General features: G+C 39.7%; 1 protein-coding gene across 2 annotated transcripts in view; it reads right to left on the bottom strand.

Annotated features, from left to right (window-relative positions):
- The window catches only part of LOC149239483 (presequence protease 1, chloroplastic/mitochondrial-like), a 177101-nt gene that overhangs the window by 59245 nt on the left and 99779 nt on the right, over nt 1-18077 (bottom strand). For both annotated transcript variants that reach the window (XM_089373430.1, XM_089373431.1), the window contains exon 7: nt 2732-2822. In XM_089373430.1, coding sequence (XP_089229556.1) covers nt 2732-2822 — 91 coding nt within the window. The remainder of the gene's footprint in view (nt 1-2731; nt 2823-18077) is intronic.

The following is an 18077-nucleotide window of genomic DNA, read 5'->3' as shown; positions in this document are numbered from 1 at the left end:
GGCCCAAAGGTAGCACCCTATGTCCACACTGGGCAAGTGATAGCTCATTGGAATCCTTATGACATGGCTCACCTCCATGCAAAACATTGGCTAATTTTGTAGGTTGTTTTCTCCACAAGGTGATTTGTGAGACTAGTTAAAATGCATGCAATCTCACACGTGAGAGTCAAAGAAAGGTCAAACTAGCTATTGGAGCCACCTAATCTAGTCGCTATGCTACTATTCCTCTCATTTAGCTTGATTAGATAAAATCAAGCCACACATGGGAATCCAAGGCACCAATGTTGCCTCTCCAAGCCAAATCAAGCCCCTTTGTGGGGTAATTAATTATTTCAATGCAGAAAATTATTTTCATGTAGTGACTTAATATTTGCCCTTGTAAATGACAAGTCAATAAGTGTTATTTTGGGAGAGAGTCAAACTAGCCATTATCTAATTATTACAAAGAAAATTAAATAAGGCTAGATCCTCCTCTCATTAGAGGTTCTTGTTAAATTGTGAGATGATTCCTGCCATTCAATAAAATTGAATTGTCTTTGTGGATTGATTACTCAGTTCTTTCTTTTTAGCATGTTGTAATTGGTTTTTCATAGAATAGACACAAGTCCTTTCGGATTACTGCAAGACTGTTGGGTTGATCCATTGAGGGAAATGAGTCATGGGGAGGAGGAGATCAAGGCATTATACCTCATCTCACCCTTGTTTGAATTAGGTGATAATTGAATCCAAGTGTTGGACAAACCCTTATTGGGGATTCCTCCAGCAAGGGTAAAATTCTATTTGATGCCATAGTTGAACCAAGGGTCGGAGACTTCTCCCAAAGGGAGATCTTTCTGATGGTCCAAAATGCATAACTGACAAAGAGAGGGTTGTGACCGCAATCCAATGCTTTGAAAGGTAAAGGAAAGATCAAGGTATGCCTCACTACAGAAACCACTCATAAAATTCAATTAAACTTCTTTTACTTTCTGTTTTGATAGAACCAAAAAAAAAAAAAAACACAAACAAAAAAATACACAAAAATATTTTCTTTTTCTTTTTCCTAGCTTGTGCTTAAGTTGTATCTTACTGACTAGTATATCTTTGGGATTTTCACATTAGATCAATTCTATACACCAAGATATTTCACTCTTTAGTTTTTCTGCACTTAAATTTTATATATTTCACAAAGGTATTGCAATAATTTGCAGGTCTACAATCTGTTACAGCCATACTTTCAACAGATCTGGTAAAAATCCATTCAAAGGGCTTGTCCAAGTAAGTGGTTTTGACCAAGAAACGTTTTGTAACTTGTTTTATTAATTTAATTATATTGCTTATCAATATTTTTGCTACAGTAAAAATAAACATATTCCAGCCATTATAAGGTTAATTATCTTGCTGGAATATTTTTTGGGTTTTGACCTTGGGGGGATTTGACCCATGTTTTTTTAAGTGGTTTCCGGATTGCTGAAAACCCTAATTTTACTTATAGAATTGAAGTTTTGGGCTATTATTATTGTTATTAAGTTTTAACTTGTTGTCCAAGTTGCCCCACCCATAAATCTTTGATCTTGTGTGATTTCACACTCGTGAGTGGCCTTAAATGGTATATTTGCTTGTTTTTTCATACATTTTTTGATAGTTTTGCAGGTCGAAAAGTAAAGCAGAACAAGATATCTGCCTACCTATAGCCATTTATCAAAGGGGTAACTCAAGTCAATCATCTCATAGTTGATAAGGGTATTCATCACTCTTCTTCTTGATGATATTTAGTGTTTTGTGTGATATCTCTCTTGCTTATCTGCGTTATTTTCGAAATAAATTTCATTTCCAGATTAGCAAAAAGCTTAAATAATTAACTCCTATCTTCACCTTAGGCATCAATGTTAGGCATTGGTCTTATAAATTTGGGTGAAGTTACTTGTGTATGTTAGAGAAGACTCCCATAGCCTTTTAGTAGCAGTTTGGCTCAAAGAGTTGGGACCTGTTCTGATGAGATAGTGGACACTTGTCCTGTGTGGTAGCACCTTAGTGCCTCGGATGACCTTGTCAGGACTGCTAAATCAGTCAGTAATAGGCCACACTCGAGGCACACTCCTCTATGTAACTCCTCAAATAATGCACCCCACATGTGCCAAGAATATGTAAATAGAAGCCAACACATGTCAAGCATACTACTCCATGTCATGCCCACATGCTAAGCACACTCTTAGCAAACACGTGACATGTCAAGCACTCAACTCATTACTTGAATGCACATAATTCATTGTGGTATATATATAGAAATTCAAAAATTAGGAAATTACAAAAATTGATGGTTAATAGAGAACAGACTTGGAGAAACAGAAAAACTCACATAAATGGCAATAATAATGAAGGTATTAAACAAAATTGTGATCAAAAGCAACTTATAATGTGTTGACAGAAGAAGCAGAGGAAGTCTTACAAGGTTACAAGGATGACCTACACAAATAAAGGACATACTACTAGGATATTCTACATGAGGGATGATGAAAACCATTTTTCCAACTTATAGTCATCACCCTTAAGCTACTCATAACTAAACAGGCACAAATATATTTCAATTTTCTTTAAAATAAGAACTTAGATTTCATGGAAATCTTCAATAAAGGAACCATACCTTTCTTTACTTGTCTTATACTAACAAAGATGTAGTGACATTTACACCTGATTACAAACCTAAAAGAAATATAAATTATTCTAATGAAATTGTAAGGTTACTCTTTACCACTTATGATATTTAAACGTGTGTTTGGATCATCATCTCCATAAAACCATATCCTTGCATTGCTAGGATGATAGAACCTACGATGGAATTCCTGCAAAATTGGCTATCATTAGTCTAGAGAGTGATGCACTAATAATTGTATCTACAGAAGCCAAAGCATAGACTACATCAAAATGCATGACCACCCAAATATATTGATATCTCCATGACCTAATTCTTTAGAATGTCATCATGCATAACCCTATACCTGAAAACTAAAATAGATGAAAACAGAATTGATAACTTCTAAAACTCTAGCTACGAAATATAGATATTAAAAATTAAAGATTTTTCTGGAATGTCTCAACGTTTTCATTAAAAGAACAACTTGATGACTTCCTCATCACTTCTAAAAGGGAGCATTCAAGACTCCACCTATATACACCATCATGTCATAGTTAATAAAAGACGTTGTCGTCCTCCCTAATCAGGGCCGCTTCATGCTTGTCACATGTTTTCCCCTCATGAACTGAATTGTCTCTGCAAGGAGCCATTTCATGTAGATGGAGACAGCTGTGATTCGTAGGCAACTTTGACAGAATAGGCTCCCCCCACTCATAGCTGCTTAGCCAAAAATTGCCTTCACAAGCCCATGGGTGAAATTCCCACCACTGACCAGAAGCACTCAAATAACTACATATACCATCTTGATTATTTCACACCTTACCAAAATATTGTTTATTATTTGCATAACATATTTTCTTTACACCACTTTCAACACAGATGTTTGTTACCCATTCAACAAAAGACAATCACTTTTGCTCTTTCAGATTTGTGTTTTCTCTAAGTTTACAAGATTTGGCAGATGAAGAAATGAGGGGAAATGACAATCTTTAAAATACTGGACGAATGCATGCAAAATAAATGCATCTCTTTAAATATAAATAAGTGATTCCATTGCATAGTAGACATATTTGAAGAAAAAAAAAAGCATGTTTTGGGAGAAATGTATAAACTTGGGTTCATACAGAGAAAAACTATACAACATAAAAGAAATATTTTGAAAACATAGTTATCAAGAGCAAAGTTCAAAAAACAGAAAAACTTGCAATTGATATAAACAAGTAATGGCTAAGAAAAATCCCAAGTAATTCCAAACCACCAACGGCAAGAAAGCAGAACAGAAAATAGCAATTGAATAGGCTCAGGTTTATGGAAATAGGATACTCAAACGATTGCTCAAATAGAGAGAAACCTATCGAATTTGTGCGGGAAGAATAACAGCTTATGTTGCAGAAAAGTTATATCCATGTGAAAGATTTGACAAAGAATCCAATCTTCGAGCACAAGAAACTGTCAATGGCAATAAACAATTTATTTAAAGAGGAAATATTTGATAGGAGTGTAATTTAGAAATCCTGACATTGTTGGTCATAGTGATAGCCCGCCTTATATTTTGAAAAAGTAACAAACAATCTGCAAAGTTGATAAATGAGATAACTGTAACAAGTACTATCTAACTTTTCAAGATACCATTTCCTTCTAATGTGTTTCAACTTTCATCGTAGTTACTGAAGTTCAATTTTGGTGAAAATATCATTTAAATTTTCAAAGGAGCATGATAGATGCTTTCAAATAATTGCTCACCGTTGTTCATTTCCTGACTGCAGCATTGTCAAATGTGTGATATCATCAACCCAGAAATTGTTGGAATTTCTAAGTCTGACACGTTAGAAACCCTTCATGTACTTTACTGATTTATTCCTACCTACTTGTTCTATTAATTAACAAGTTATTTACCATGTACATACTAGAAACAAATACAAGTACATGCTCAACACAAACTGAAGGAAATAGAAACAAGCACACAAGTGATAGTTGTTTTTGAACTAATGTCCTCGGGAAAAACCAATGCGGGAAAACCGGTGCAGCTATATGAGGGTTTGATTTATTAAGCAGTTTCAAAATACAATCTGGGTGTCAAATCCAGCTCACCCAACAAAGAAAAATCTCGGCAGTAGCACCTCTCTACTTCGGAAACAGATATTTCAGCTGAAACCCCAGATAAACACTCTAGCAACTCCACAGCTCCAATCTGCCTCGTGAAAGCCCAGCGTCAGCCTCTAGGGACGGCGCCAGCCTCTCTTTGGCCCAGCTTTAGCCCAGTGTCACTCTGGCTTGGCCTACGTCAGCACTCTGGCCCTCTGCTACCCACGCTGGCCCTCTGAGGCACTGCGCGGCTCCCGGCTGCCTCTGCGTGAACCCTTGGCTGCTTTTGCATCCCTCTCTCTGGCTACTACATTGATCCTCCCAGTTCTATCTCTGCCTCTCTGCTTCTATATTCACTGCCCCTCAAATGCAACTCTGATAACTCTCTCAACTTTCTTAGCAAACCCAACCCCAGAAAGTCAAAATCTTGATCTCTTGGTGTGTTCTCCAAGTGACCCTCAAGCCTCCTCTTATACTTTTCTCATTGACAAATCAACGGCCGAGATTAAGTTCCTAATCAACGGCTAAGACTAGATCTGGCTTGATCCATGACTTTTGGACCATTCTAATTTCTAACACAGTTTTATATTAATTCATATTAATATTTTATTTTCCTTAAGTTTAGACTTAGGGACTCCATTAAAAATATTAATTATTTTAATATCTCCCACACTGTTTAGAATCTGCCCAAACCCTTTCTAGGTGAAGATCTCATGTGCCTTAGCCTCTCCACCAATTTTCGTGGCTAGAGCACATCCGATGCTACCCCAAATCAACAGAAATTATCTAGATACCTAGGTAAACTTTTTACCTGGAAATACATGGTTTTTCCACAACCAAAACAACCTGGGAACCAAAAAGGGAAGATTTGATATACCTTCTAGGTTCTCGACAATTCTTTGTTGTTTACTCATCCTTAGGACAACTATCATTTATGTGAGGAACCCCACATCTTCACATAGGAATTTATCTCATTGGAAGCCTCCATTGGAGGGTGGGCTTGTTCCTTGTTTTTGTTTTGAGTTTTTCTCTCTTTATTGAAGGTTTGAAAGTTCAAGTGTTTTGATGCTTCCATTGGAAGTGTGAAACTAATGCTTTTTGAAAGGTTCCTGATATAGATATGGCAATGATGATTCATATATAACATTCTAGGCCATCTATGAAATGAACTACTAAATTCCTACAAGCAAATCTACCTTATTGAAGCAAGGTTTTCCATCCTAGTCTTGGAAGTACCTCCCTCGCTAAGAGGGAGTGTTGATTTTTTATAGCTTGGGAAGTACTCCAAGCCCTAGGGTTCGGGGTTTGGAGGTTGGAGCACCACAATAGGTCATTGTGGGCTTGGAACCCAAGGTTGGGGTTTTCCACCCATTGATGTTTGGGCCAAAACCATGGAGTATTTTGGACATGCAATGGATGTGTTGAAGGAAATGTAACTAGGTTCGGTCTTCATAAATGTACTTTTGATATTTGTATTTATTCAAGAAAAGAAATATTATTTTTATAATGTATGTCAATGAGTTACTTGCTCATTGATATAGGTCTAGCACAAGTTAAAGTGCTATAGGTGAGTCAAATAGACAAAAGAAAATGTTGAAGACCTTAAGGGCATGTTGCACCATGTATAGAAGTCAAAGAATACTCCTCCAACCAAAATCAAGTCCCCTCCTATGCAAAGGCACCATCAAAAAGTCTCCTTCAAGCATGTGACACCACCAAAGAAACCATCCGAAGTAAGCATAACAAGTCGGCCTGCAAACAGTCTACAAGTCAGCCTTCTAGTCGGCCTAAAAGGAGGGACAGTCCTCTATAAATAGAGGTTGTCCACTCCATTACAACATCAACCAAGCAGCTCTGAAATCTGCGAAGAGAAGAGGCTAGAGAAAGGGTAACGAAGGATGAAGAAGAGGTATCCTAGTGCAATGAAGGAAGTAGGAGTAAAGCAGAACTGAAGAGGATTGTTTCTAGGGCTAGAAACAGTCACACGTGCGAAGAAAGGGTGGTTAAGTTTGTGGGTATGACAGCAGGGACAAACAGTCCATAAATTAGTGTTGATTGGGTTTGAAACTAGGCCTACAAGGCCTCCCAAGTCAAGAGAAGAAGCCTATCTCTCTAGCGAAGGAAAAGGGTCCCAATTCTCTAGGGTACCTCTCACACGTGTGAGAATTAGGGTTGTAGTGTTGTCACACTAAGAAAGAATGAAGTGTTGGAGGAAGGACAAAGTGCCAGGAAATGAAGTGTTGGAAGGAGGTGAACAAAGTGTCGGGGTAACATAGTGCAGTGGAAGGACTTGACTTGTGCTTGGAGGATCTTCTAGTCAAGGGTCTAGGGTTTGGCATTGATCAAGAAAAAAGCTTCAATAAGAGAGAACTTACCGAAGGGTTTTCCTCTCAAGAGAAGAGAGGTTTGGCCCTGGCAGAGAGACAACATCTTGTGTTCTTGTTCTTATTTTTTTGGTAGCAGTTTGATGAAGTACACACACATGCATTAATAATAAGAAGAAGATTAAGCTAACAAGAAAAGTAAAAAGACTCCACAAATTGTTATCAAGTCAAGAAGAATCACACTACATAGAATTGCCCGAGATTCTTCAACATGGTACCGGAGCTAAGGTGACACATCAAGGAAAGGGCATCTCAAGAACACTCATCAAGGAAAAACATATACAAAAGTTGAAGCATCAAGCCAAGAAGTCTCTATCACATCAAGGACAAGAAGGCCTATCATCAATCATTCATCAAGGGAGACTACAAAGCTAGAAGAAGAGCCTTATATAAAGGCACCTACAAAGAAGAGAATATCAAAGAGGGACCTACATCAAGTCACAAATCATCAAGCAAGCAAGTCCACTTGGAGAAGACATCTTCAGGAACATCAAGATTCAAGGAAAGGAAGCCATCAAGACCTCAAGGAGAAAAGAAGTCAACTACATTTCAAAATCTATCAAGTAAGTACATGTCCCCTTTTGAATATACATTAATGTCTTTTTGCAAGAAAAGCAACAAATTGGTAGGTACCAATAACTTTCTTGCACGGAAGAAGAGGACTGATCTACTTCTCAAGGAGAATGTACTTCTAGAACATATCGAAGGGAATATCACTATCCCTGCTAAGGAACAAACTCAAGCCTTAGCCAAGTATAATAAGGATGAGACAAGAGCTCAAAGGATTCTAATAGAATCCGTCAAAGACTCTCTCATTCCTTATGTCTCCAAATATGAAACATCAAAAGAAATTTATGATAAGCTAGTAGAGCTATTCTCGGTATCCACAGCCGGAAAAGTGATATCTCTAAGGAATGAATTGTACAAGATGAAGTTATCAAAGGAAGGAATAGCTCCCTACTTCATGAAGATCTCTGAGATGAGGGATCAACTTCAAGAGCTTGGAGAAGTCATGTTTGACAGAGAAATGACAACTGTAGTACTCAATGCTCTACCTATGGATTGGGGCAACTTCACATCAAGCATATATGCCAAGAAGGAAGCAACCACACTCATTGAAATGTGGTCTCTATGCAAGACAGAGGAAACTAGACTTAAAGCAAAGGAAGATGTGGGATCAAAGGAGCAAGCATTTGCTACCATGGCCAAGAAAAACGGAAAATTTGGCAAATTTAGTCCACTAAGAACAAACAACAAAGACATGTCCAAAATCCAATGCTATGGATGCTAAGAATATGGACACTACAAAAGGAATTGTCCTAAGCTTAAGAAGGACAACAACAACAAAAGAAAGAGGGAAGAAGCTCACGTGACTCAAGAGGTGAAAGAAGAAGAAAAGAAGCAAAAGAAGGAAGATCCTACGGATCTCTACTATGACTAAGTCAAACTCTTTACTTCAAGTCTTCTTTCAAGGTTTTGAGTAGGATAGAAGCATGTATGAATAAAATAAAAATTGCATGGCTAGAAACATCTTCTAGAATCTGGAAGCATGAAGTAAATAGAGTTCTAGATACTCATGACAAAGTATCATTTATAATGAGAAAAAAATGCATGGTTAGAAATATCTTCTAAAATATAGGAGCATGGTAGACATAGGTCAAGATATTCATGTAGAAGGAGCATACCTTGTATAGGACCTCATCCACGATGAAAGAAAATTGATCATGAATAAGAATCTTAGAAGACCTCCATCATCAAAAGAAAAGAAACATTTGCAAGGCAAGGGTCTTTAAGATCCTATGATGGAATCTTCAAAAGAAGGTTCATGAACCAAAGCAAATGTCTCATTGGGAATCCCATTCATGGGATTCAAGAAAAGGATGATATGCAGGCAAGCTAAGATGAAGCAAGAAGGGCCACACCAAGGACAACCAAATAAAGCTAAGATGATCAAAGGAGAATCAAGATGAGGTATGTATGCATCAAATTTTAGTCATGTTATCATTTGTATATTATTGAGTCATGGGAATAGTTCTATAACATGATCAAGTAGGAAAGAATCTCTTTCACCAATGACATGCTCGAAGGCATGTACTACAATGCAATAAAGGTCAACAAAAGGATATGCTCACATAAGGAGTATAATATTGTTGACTAAGAAGCAAGAAGAAATGTTGACTAGTCCAAGAAGCAAGCAATGAAGAAGTGCTCTCACAAGGAGCATAAGGTGGTTGACCAATTTATCCAAAGAGAAGCAAATGAAGAAAGAGATCAAGCATGTGAAGAACACCATGATCACCAAGAATCACTATCTGACAAGATACTTTGAAGATATCTCCCGAAAGAAGGCAGGACAACTCTAACAAAGGAAGGAAGGACCCTTGACACCTATGAAGGCCTTGGAGATATGAAAGGTACAGATAATTGATTCTACTCTACAAAAGATGTTGTGATGAAGAAGCCATCCAGCAAAAGCAAAAGCAATGTTGAAGCAATATCAGGATGAAGTCATGATGGGCTACTAGGTCGAAGCATGTAAACAAGCAAGTACGACAAAGCATCCATGAGAAGAGTATTCTGAAGCATGGACAAATGACAAAGGAGTAGCCATATGACAAGAAAACTTGATGTATGACAAGAAAGCCACTTTCCACGAAGGAAGCAATGACATGACAAACCAGGAAGGAAAGTGATTGAAGGATGATGCCCTACGGTCTACCTATAAGAAGTTCAAACAAAGACTTCATGACATCAAAGAAAGGAAGGAGATCAAGTAGCTGAAGGACCCACGAAGAAGAAGTTGTTGATGAATGAAAGAGTCCCTAGTTAAGAGGGAGCTCTGACAGGTCCCTGATCAAGAGGGAGTTTTGGATCACCCCTAATTACAAAGGAGTGACAATTGTGTTTTTTCATTTCATTATCATGCAATAGACCAAGACTAACAGCCGTAAGTCTAGATGAAGGCCATGAATGGAAATGTAGACACAAGATAGATACAACATTCTTGCCTTCACCTGGGAAGAAAGAATGGGAGGATTTGGTAATCATCTAGCATCTACTTTGAGGATGTGTAGGGCATCCAAGAGAAGAGTAGGCAAGAGGACCGATATTATTTGAGGGTTGGGAACCCAAGACAAGAATAGACCTAGAAGGTCATACTCAGTGAACCAGTGTTGCGGGGGAGCGCCCCCCCCCCCCCCCCCCCCTCGAACCCGCTCCCGAAGCGCGCTCCGGGCCGGAGCGGGTCGGGAGCGCGCTCCCAAAATCGCTCCCGGACGGGAGCGATTTTCGGGAGCGTGCTCCCTTAAAAAAATTTACGCTCCCTGCTCTGATAGGGAGCGTTTCAGGGAGCGATCGCTCCCGAGCTCCCGGAGCGCTTTTTAATGCCCGGGAGCGATCGGGGAGCGATCGCTCCCTGATCGCTCCCGGGCATTAAAAAACGCTCCGGGAGCGATTTTTAACCGGCCGGGAGCGGTTCAGCGGAAAAAAATTCCGCCGGACCCGAAAAATCAAAAAAAATTAACTAATTTTTTTTTGTTTATAAGCCCAATGGGCCAAAAAAAACTCATTTCAACTTCATTGAGCTTGAGATTGAGAGCTGAGCAAGAGCAAAGGAGCAAGGAGCAAGAGCTGAGGAGCAAGGAGCCAGAGCTGAGGAGCGAGGAGCAAGTGCCAAGGAGCGAGGAGGAAGCTTGCAGAGGTAAGTAACTTAATCATTTAGTTAGTTTAGCTGGTTAGGTAGTTAATTTGGTTAGTTTCATTTACCTGTTTGAGTTTAAAGATCATTAATTTAAATTAAATTAATAAATTAAATGAATTAATCCCAATAAACTAAATTAATTTGCAGATTCAAGACTCAAACCCTACAAACATCAAACACGATGGACCTGAGGATTTTTATTGGCATTTTCCTCTTCCTGGTCCCCTTTCTGGTTATTATGGTGGTGGAGAGTAGGAAACAGAGGGGGGCTGAAACTGAAGAGGTGGATGAAGAAGCCGGAGGAAGTCAAATGGGTGAAAACCCCAGTGAGGAGGATGTGGAGGAGGGTGAACATGAGGGTCAAAAAACTAAACAAGACCAAACTCCATTGTGGAAATATGTTCACAGGGCTGAAACAGGGAGAGGGGGTGGAACCACTAAATTTCATTGCCCCCATTGCAACACTGACTACACAGGCTCATACACCCGTGCTAGAAGACACCTCTGCGGGAAAAGGCCATGGGATGGAGAGAAACAAATAGGAATCAAAACTTGTGACAAGGTGTCAACAGCAGATAGAGCCAAATACATAAAGGAAGAGGAGGACGCCCAATACAGAGCAAAAAGATCAAGGGGTTTCTTTGAACCAAGCTCACAAAGAACTCCTTCAGCATCCTCCCAAGGCAGTGGATATGGACATGGAGGCACAGGGTCATCATCTTTACGCCGTAGAACCATATCAGATTTCCTTGATGAGGGGTGTAGGAATGATGTGGATTCAAAAGTTTACAGGTTCCTCTATTTATGTGGGATACCATTCAATGTTCTACGCTCACCTTATTGGCACGAAATGGTTTCTGCCATAAATGATGCCCCTAAAGGATACAAGAGCCCTGGGTATGACAAGGCAAGAACTGTTGGCCTTGATCATGAAAAAGCAAAAATATCACATTCTTTGAATAAAATGACAAGTTCTTGGACTGACAATGGGGTGTCCATTATATCTGATGGATGGACAAATGTAAAAGGCAAGCCATTGATAAGTGTTCTTGCTGTGTCTGTTAGTGGTCCCATCTTTCTAGCTGCACATGATTACTCAGACAAGTTCAAGACCGCTATCAACATTGCAGAAGCATTGCTTGAAACAATTGAGCGTATTGGCCCATACAATGTCATCCAAGTCATCACTGATAATGCTCCTAATTGTAAGGCAGCGGGAGCAATTATTGAGGATAAATACCCGAACATATTTTGGTCTGGATGTTTGGTTCACACATTGAACCTTCTGTTGCATGATATTGTCAAAAACAAAAATGAACAATACCAATGGATTGGTGATTTGTACAAGAAAGGAAAAAAAATGATAAAATTTATTACAAATCATAGCAATACCCATGGCCTTTTCCGCAGTCACTCGAGATTGGAGTTGCTGAAGATTGCGAGGACTAGATTTGGTAGCTATTACCTCACCTTCAGGCGCCTTTTGAAGGTAAGAGAGGCATTAGCTAGCATGGTATCAAGTCCACATTGGCAGGTGTTAAAGGAAAGGGCTACAAATGTAGCTGACATTGCAGGTTTTGAAACGGTGGAGGAGGCCGCTCTTGATGGGCAGTTTTGGACAACTGTGAGACAAGTATTGGATTTCACCAAGCCAATTTATAACATGATTCGGTTTGCAGATACAGACAAACCAGTGATTGGCGAGGTGTATGAGCAAATGGATACCATGTTGGGGGAAATAAAAGACATTGTTCATAACAAAGATCCCGACTTGTACAAACTGATTCACGATTGTGTGTGTGAACGGTGGAATAGGCTTAACCTTCCACTACATTGCTTGGCGTATATCCTTACGCCAAAATACTACTCAGATTCTTGGTTGGGCAAACCTGCAGCAGGGGGTGGTGTTAGGACCAAACCCCATTTAGATCGAGAGGTAACTAGAGGATATCTGGAAGCATTAGAAAAGTTGGTGCCTGACAGGGAGGAATGTGCAGCTGTGCGCCTTGAAATAGGCAGATACTTCACTAGCAGTGGTTTGTATGGTAACTTCCATGCAATGGATGACAAAGATAAATTTGATTCTCTCACATGGTGGGAAACATATGGCGGCCACGGACTTTTGAGAAAATTGGCAATAAAAATTCTTTCACAGGTTGTAAATTCTTCTTCTGCAGAGAGGTGTTGGAGCACCTACAGTTATATACATAATGTGAAAAGAAACAGGCTCAACGAAAACCGAGCAGAAAGCTTGGTTTATGTGCACTACAACTTGAGGTTGTTGAGCCATTACTGTGATCGGGCTAATGAAGATCCCACATATAAAATTTGGGACAATCACCCTGAGGACGACAATTTGGAGGATGGCATTGTACATATGGAAGAACTAGAAGAGGAGCTTGTACGGGATGAAGCTGAAGCAGCTGCAGCAGCCATGGCACCTCCACCTCCACCATCCAGTAGCAGTTCTCGGGGCCCGAGTCTTGTTCCATTGTTGTCGCCACCTCCATCGGCACCCTCGCGTGGAGGCTCTAGTTCTGGTCGTCGGTCTGGGCGGGAGACTCCTAGAAGACCACCACGACCTACTTATACTCCTGGAGACTCTCGTGGCAAGGGCCACTTGTAGATTTACAGTTTACTTGTCTTTTTTAGTTTCTATTAGACTTGTCACTTTAGTTTTCATAACTGTTCAGTGTTGAGTTTTGAGTCCTTGACTCTTGACTCTTGACTCTTTCATATCATTATGACATTATGATATTTTTTGTAAACATTATATCACTGTGACAATGAAAATTTGAAGTTTGAAGTTGGGCCTTGGCAATTATAACTCATTGGTAATGATTGTGAATTATGAATATGATGCTTTGTGAAAGACTAGTCACTAAAGTTGTTTCATTTCATCTCATTATTCATGTTTCATTTTATAAATTTTTAACATTTCATATCATGTTAACAGTTAGAAGTTAGGAGTCAGGACTTAGAAATATCTTCGATATTACTTCTTGTAATGGTTAAACTTGGCTTACAAGTACAACTTGTTACTTTGGTGATCAATGATGATAAATGTTATTGAATTTTCAATTCTGAAAGCTTGAAGTTGAAACTTTAATATTGAATTTGATGAATCATGATTTATAAGACTCAATATGTTGCAGTTGTAATATGTATTTTAATTTTACTAAGGTTGATGACGATTATAATTTCTAGATGATTGATGTGATATGGTTCAATGATCAATTTATGTTTTTTTATGTTTTTTATGTCTATTTCATCATTCTACATGTTTTTGTTGACATATATGTATCAAAAATTAAAAAATATAAAAAATATATATATTTTTTAAAAATCGCTCCGGGATTCGCTCCCAAACCGGGAGCTTCTGAAAATGGTCGCTCCCGCTCCCGCTTCCGCTCCCGCTCCCAAGTAACATTGCAGTGAACACCCGGGTAGGTATGTACCTTGAGAGACAATGACTAAGGTGTCTATAAGTCATTGGTCTCGCCAGCATTGTGCTCTGATCTATTGAGAGATAAAGTTGTCAATCAAGGCCTTGCTATGGAAACAATGTTGGTTATTATGATGCTATAACAGATGGATTGCAAATCCGGTTTCTCTTATGTGAATTCTTTAGAAATTGAAACATAGCCAAACACCTTATAATCTTGTATGAATACCTCCCTAGTTAAGAGGGAGTGTTGAAGGAAATGTAACTAGGTTCGGTCTTCATAAATGTACTTTCGCTACTTGTATTTATTCAAGAAAAGAAATATTATTTTTATAGTATATGTCAATGAGTTTCTTACTAATTGAAATAGGTCTAGCACAAGTTAAAGTGCTATAGGTGAGTCAAATAGACAAAAGAAAATGTTGAAGACCTTAAGGGCATGTTGCACCATGTATAGAAGTCAAAGAATACTCCTCTAAGCAAAGTCAAGTCCCCTCCTATGCAAAGGCACCATCAAAGAGTCTCCTTCAAGCATGTGATGCCAGCAAAGAAACCATCTGAAGTAAGTATAACAAGTCGTCCTCCAAATAGTCTACAAGTCGGCCTTCTAGTCGGCGTAAAAGGAGGGACAGTCCTCTATAAATAGAGGTTGTCCACTCCATTACAACGTCAACCAAGCAGCTCTGAAATTTGCAAAGAGAAGAGGCTGGAGAAAGGGTAACGAAGGACGAAGAAGAGGTCTCCTAGTGCAGCGAAGGAAAGAGGAGTAAAGCCGAAGTGAAGAGGATTGTTTCTAGGGCTAGAAGCAGTCACACATGCGAAGAAAGGGTGGTCAAGTTTGCGGGTATGACAGCAGGGACAAACAGTCCACCAACTAGTGTTGATTGGGTTTGAAAATGGGCCTACAAGGCCTCCCAAGTCAAGCGAAAAATCCTATCTCTTTAGCGAAGGAAAAGGACCCTAATTCTCTAGGGTACCTCTCACACATGTGAGAATTAGGGTTGCAGTGTTGTCATACCAAGGAAGAACAAAGTGCCAAAAGAAGAACGAAGTGCTAGGAAACGAAGTGCAAAGGAAGGAAGGACTTGACTTGTGCTTGGAGGATCTTCTAGTCAAGGGTCTAGGGTTTGGCATTGATCAGGAAAGAAGCTTCAATAAGAGAAAACTTACCGAAGGACTTTCCTCTCAAGAGAAGAGGGGTTTTGGCACTGGCAGAGAGCCAACATCGTGTGTTCTTGTTCTTATGTTTTTGGTAGCAGTTTGATGAAGTACACACACATGCATTAATAAGAAGAAGAAGATTAAGCTAACAAGAAAAGTAAAAAGACTCCACAAATTGTTATCAAGTCAAGAAGAATCACACTACATAGAATTGCTCGAGATTCTTCAATAGGATGGAGATGATAGAGGGCATTGAGGAGAATCCAACGCAACAAGAATCATCGAATTTCAAGTTGTCTACGATGAGATATCAATTTTTGAAGGTTAAGGATGGGTTTTTTGCACATAAGTCATGTATGCTTGAGATGAAATGTGCCAAAAGATATGTCTCTTCAAGGAATTTGTGGAGCACTTGTATTAGTATAAATATAAGGTAATTGGGGATCATTTGAATCATCCAAGAGCATCAAATCATAGAGAATATATCTCTAAGGTAGTTGAGTTAGAAAGAAGGCAGATTGAGCTTGTTTGAGGCTAGTTGTGTGGTTTTATTTGTCTCTTACAGGGTCGAGATTCTATAGGAGGAGGCCGCAAGCTTGAAGGCATGTTTGATGATGTTTTAGGGTTTGTTTTGGGTGGGTGTCTCTCCTAGAAGGAGGTCGCAACCCTAACTGTAACTTTCAGAGAAGTCGCAGGCCTATTCTCACTTGGAAAGGAGGGCGTAAGGCTGGTAGAGGCTACAGGTGGGGCCGTAGACCAGAACAATAACTTAGGAGTTGTGTAGAGGCGTTTTATTAGCCCATATTTGCAGTAAAGAAGTCTTGGAGGGAGGCCGCAGCCAAACAAAGGTCAAATAAGCATAAATAGAGGGTTGTAGCAGCATTTTGAGCAAGTCCTAACCAATGATCAGTTTGCAGAAAAGACATCAGCTTTCAGGAATTGCAGAGGTATGTAAATGTTGATATATTCGTGTTGATTTGATGCTAGCTGGAAGGCTTTCCTAGTGTTTGGACAGTTTGTGTAGCCTGTGGGAGCCAATTGGAAGGCTTGACTTGGTGGTTGGAAGCCTTTCCTAGGAGCATATTTCACAGTGAAGTTGTGACAGTTGTATTGGGCAACATTGGATTGTTGGAGGGAAACGTGTTGGTGTCCAAAGTAGCCCTAGATCAGCGTGACAAGAAGGACATTGACTATTGCATGATTGGGTGAAGAGTGGAGCCTAATGTGTCACTGTTTGATGGACGAAAGAAGCTACTAGATTGGCATATTGGAGCTCAGGTGTTGGCCAGCCTAGAAGAGCAGATTGGATTAGCTCGTGTTCATTGTAGCAGCAGTGACTTGCAGCAATGATTGGTGGCAGCCCTCCTGGAGTCTCTATGTGTTTTTACTTGATGGACTAAGGGGCAGCTAGAGAGCATAACGGAAGCGAATGATCGGCGGGACAAGATACGACATAGATGCTGAGATTGTAGCGAGATTGTCATTGTATCTTATATTCTTGTACTTGTGGATATTTGAGGAGCATTATCCCTTGTACGGGAGCCCTAGATAGTTGTAGTATATGTTGATTAATATAACGAAGTAAGGTTGAAAATTTGTAAAAAGTTGTCTATATTTGTGTATCTGTGATTTACTGTTGTTTATATTCCACTGTGCAAACTAGCTTTGTTGAGATTCTTGGTTTGGTAGCATCAGAGATTTTAAGATTCTATCCTAGCATCAGGGTTGTGGAAATTCAACATACTTGAGAAAAATTGTAGAGATTTGGAGGTACATTGGCCCTTGGGCTCCAAGTTCACAGATTGTGGGTAAGAGCCAACTATGTTTGTGTTGGAATTTCTAAGTATACCCGTTAGAAATTCTTCCTGTACTATCTGATTTATTTCTTCCTACTTGTTCAATTACTTAACAAGTTATTTACCATGTAAATACTGAAAATAAATACATGTATAGTATCAACACATACAGATCATCAATTGAAAGTAAACAAGCACACAAGCGACACCGTTGTTTTTGGACTAATGTCCCCAGAAAAACCGATGCAGCTATTCAGAGGGCTTTATTATTATGCAGTTTCAAAATACAACCTAGGTGCTAGAAATGGCTCACCCAACAAAGAATGCCCTCGGCAGTAGTACCTCTCATTCGGAGACAGATAAACGGGCTAAATCACCGTTGTTTTTGGACTAATGTCCTCGGAAAAACCCAATGCGGAAAAACCGGTGCAGCTATTCAAAGGGTTTTATTATTATGCAGTTTCAGAATACAACCTAGGTGCCAGAAATGACTCACCCAACAGAGAATGCCCTCGACAGTAGTACCTCTCAGTTGGAGATAGAGATACCAATAAATAACCGGATGAACAATCCCACAACAACAGTACAGCTTTTTGCTGCTCTGCGTCACCCTATCCAGCTCTCCAGCTCTAATCTGTCCCACGAAATCTCCCATCACTGCCTCTAGGGTCTGCGTCAGCCTCTTTGGCCCAGTTTCAGCCCAGCATCAACCTATATGGCCCAGCGTCAGCCTCTCAGGGCTCTACGTCAGCCTCTGCATCTCACACGTTGGCCCTCCTCAGGCTCTACGCAGCTCCTGGCTACCTTTGCATGGCCTCTGGCTGCCTCTACGTGGCCTCTAGCTGGCTCTGCGTCAACCCTCTCCCAGCTTCTGTGGTGATACTCCCAGTAC

This window comes from Pinus tabuliformis, chromosome 8, assembly GCF_031772625.1.
Source record: "Pinus tabuliformis cultivar Carrire ecotype Pingquan chromosome 8, CPIR1, whole genome shotgun sequence".
NCBI classification, from domain to species: Eukaryota; Viridiplantae; Streptophyta; class Pinopsida; order Pinales; family Pinaceae; genus Pinus; species Pinus tabuliformis.
This window is presented reverse-complemented; position numbering and strand designations above follow the sequence as displayed.